The following is a 2,411-nucleotide window of genomic DNA, read 5'->3' as shown; positions in this document are numbered from 1 at the left end:
CATACAAAACATGTACTTATTCTTTGACCTGCTAATTCAACTTCTTCTATTGTGGCCTAGGAAACATGAATAAAAATGTTCAAAATGATATTGTTCTGAATATCAACAATTGATATATTCCAAACAGTTGACAGTTGAGGGACACAGTGAGATGTATGTAATTATAAAAAATAATGTGGTTCATTTTGAGAAATAATGACATTACAAATACTTACATGGTTAAATAAGGGTGGCAGAAGACCGGGAACAAAAGATGAGTGACTCAAAAATGTGAGAAAATAGGGGCCGGCCCGGTGGCACACTGGATAGTGCGCCGCTTGGGAAGCGTGGCGGCACTCCCGCCCGAGGGTTCGGATCCCACATACAGACCGGTTCCCACTCACTGGCTGAGCGAGGCGTGGGAGCAACACCGAGGGTTGCGATCCCGTTGCCGGTCCCCGGTCTGGTACGGGGGCAACACTGAGGGTTGCGATCCGTTGCCGGACACGGAAAAAGACAAAAGACAAAAAAAAAAAAAAAAAGTGAGAAAATAAAGGACTGTTTATATTAAATGTATGGACAAACTAAAAGATAATGCAATGGAAAATAGGTTAATTATAAGCAGTGAGATTATCATCTTTTAAAAAAGTATGTATTTTTCTTTTTTCTGTAAAGTATTTTATAATTAGAAAGCATAAATAAAATGTACCTTTCAGAAAAGAAAAATTCTGTTAGCAAGAAGGAGAGGGTTAATTAATTATGGGAGAGGAGGTGTCATCCCTGCAGAAGCTCAATTTCACATAGAATAGGACAGGGTAAGGGGCAGGACAAGGGGAGGAACAAGGACTGTCTACCTTGGATTGGCCAGTGGAGGCAATGAGGAGCTGCGGATAATCCTTTCTTTCCTTCGCTCTCCATGCTGAACTCTGCAGGGAAGCCTGTGACATCCTGGCCAGACTTAGGACTCACTGCTCTGGTCAGTCATGATGTCCAAGGGTCTGCTGTCCGCTCTGCTCCTCTGTGTGCTGCTGCTGCAGGCCCAAGGTGGATACCGTGCATGGAAGAGTATGCAGAGTACGTGGTGGGCTGGGGGAGATCTAGGGAGAGAGCAAGGAGGGGTTGTACCCATGAGCAGGACCTGGGGGTTGGTAACTTTCTGTACATCTGGCTCTGACCACAGTGCTCTGCAGACTCTGGGCTGTCCCAAACCGTGGGAAACCCCCTTTACCCAGCCCGAGGAATAGTGATGGGGGTGAAGGGAAAACCTACATCTTTTTTTCTCTGTCCAAAAAATCCAGAGACAAATGGTACATACTGTGGGGAAACGTGCATCAGAGCTGAGAATCAGATGGGAAAACAAGAAAATTATTCTTTAATTTATGTGCAATTGTGAGGGGTAAACATCCAGAGAGGGTTATGGGGGTAGGTATAGGTGTAGAAAGAAAGGACACTGGGCAGGCAAAATTTGGGGTGTTCAGGACAAGTTAAAGTTATCACAGGGACCAGGAGGGTGGCAGGAGAAGGAGAACTAATGAAAGGGCAGGGATACTGGAGATGGCAGCAGTGGGGAGAGGAGAAAGAGGGGCAAGAGGCAAGTTCATCTTCCTCTCTGGATCCTCCAAATTCTGGAAAGTGATGGAGGGTTTTGGAGATGTCTCAGGCTTCCTTGCGTTCTCAGGGTCAGAGTGGAGATTTTATGAGGGTGACTTAACCAAGGCTATGACTAATAGGAGAGACAAGGTCCTGGATGCAGGTGTATGGAAAAGCCTAGGCATCTATTAGGTTAGAGATAGGGTGGGAAGATAGGATTTAAGGTACTACAATCACCAGGATTTGGTGAGCGGCAGGAAGGTAGTTCCCTAGAAAGTCCAGGAGTGTTGCGAATGGGGCCTTGGTTCTGAGGTCCTGGAGGAGCTTTAAGTTTGACAAAGGTGTTCTTTATGCCCATGGTTCTGTTAATCCTCTTCCCACCCCTTTTCAGGAATGAAGGCCTGTGAGAACCAGCCTAGCATAGAACTATGCAAGTACCATTGTTCATATTTCCAAAAGTGTCAGGCAAATGACATATGCTGTTCAACCTTCTGTGGGAATGTTTGCATGAGCCTGCTGTGAGTGGAAGTGTGGACTAGGCTGTCCTGCTCCCCCAACTCTCTATTCAGAGACTGTGCCCACATCTGAAGCACTAGGACCTCAAATCACAGGCACAAGGATGTCAACAGGAATGCTGCCCTGCCTACTGTCTGTACACCTTGTCCCTGTCAAATAAACCAGAACAATTGCCAAGGGATTTTGCCTCTTTTATTCCCACTACTTGTGATCAATGAGAACTCAGTGCAGCCTCCACACATGGCCCATCCTTCTTGGGCCCTGAGACCCAAACTCCCTTCGCTGGTGCTTCTCTACTCTCTCTCTCTCTTTGGCCCACACACCCC

At 46.5% G+C, this 2,411-nt stretch overlaps 1 protein-coding gene across 1 annotated transcript; it reads left to right on the top strand.

The window, feature by feature from the left end:
* Positions 1-962: 962 nt before the first annotated feature.
* On the top strand, positions 963-2,091 carry LOC103581581 (protein WFDC10B-like). Its single transcript, XM_008563379.1, has 2 exons — positions 963-1,053; positions 1,961-2,091. The coding sequence occupies exons 1-2, from the start codon at positions 963-965 to the stop codon at positions 2,089-2,091; spliced, it is 222 nt and encodes a 73-aa protein (XP_008561601.1).
* The last annotated feature ends 320 nt before the right edge of the window (positions 2,092-2,411 follow it).

The sequence above is a fragment of the Galeopterus variegatus genome, unplaced genomic scaffold (assembly GCF_000696425.1).
Source record: "Galeopterus variegatus unplaced genomic scaffold, G_variegatus-3.0.2 Scaffold13400, whole genome shotgun sequence".
In the NCBI taxonomy this organism is placed as follows: domain Eukaryota; kingdom Metazoa; phylum Chordata; class Mammalia; order Dermoptera; family Cynocephalidae; genus Galeopterus; species Galeopterus variegatus.
This window is presented reverse-complemented; position numbering and strand designations above follow the sequence as displayed.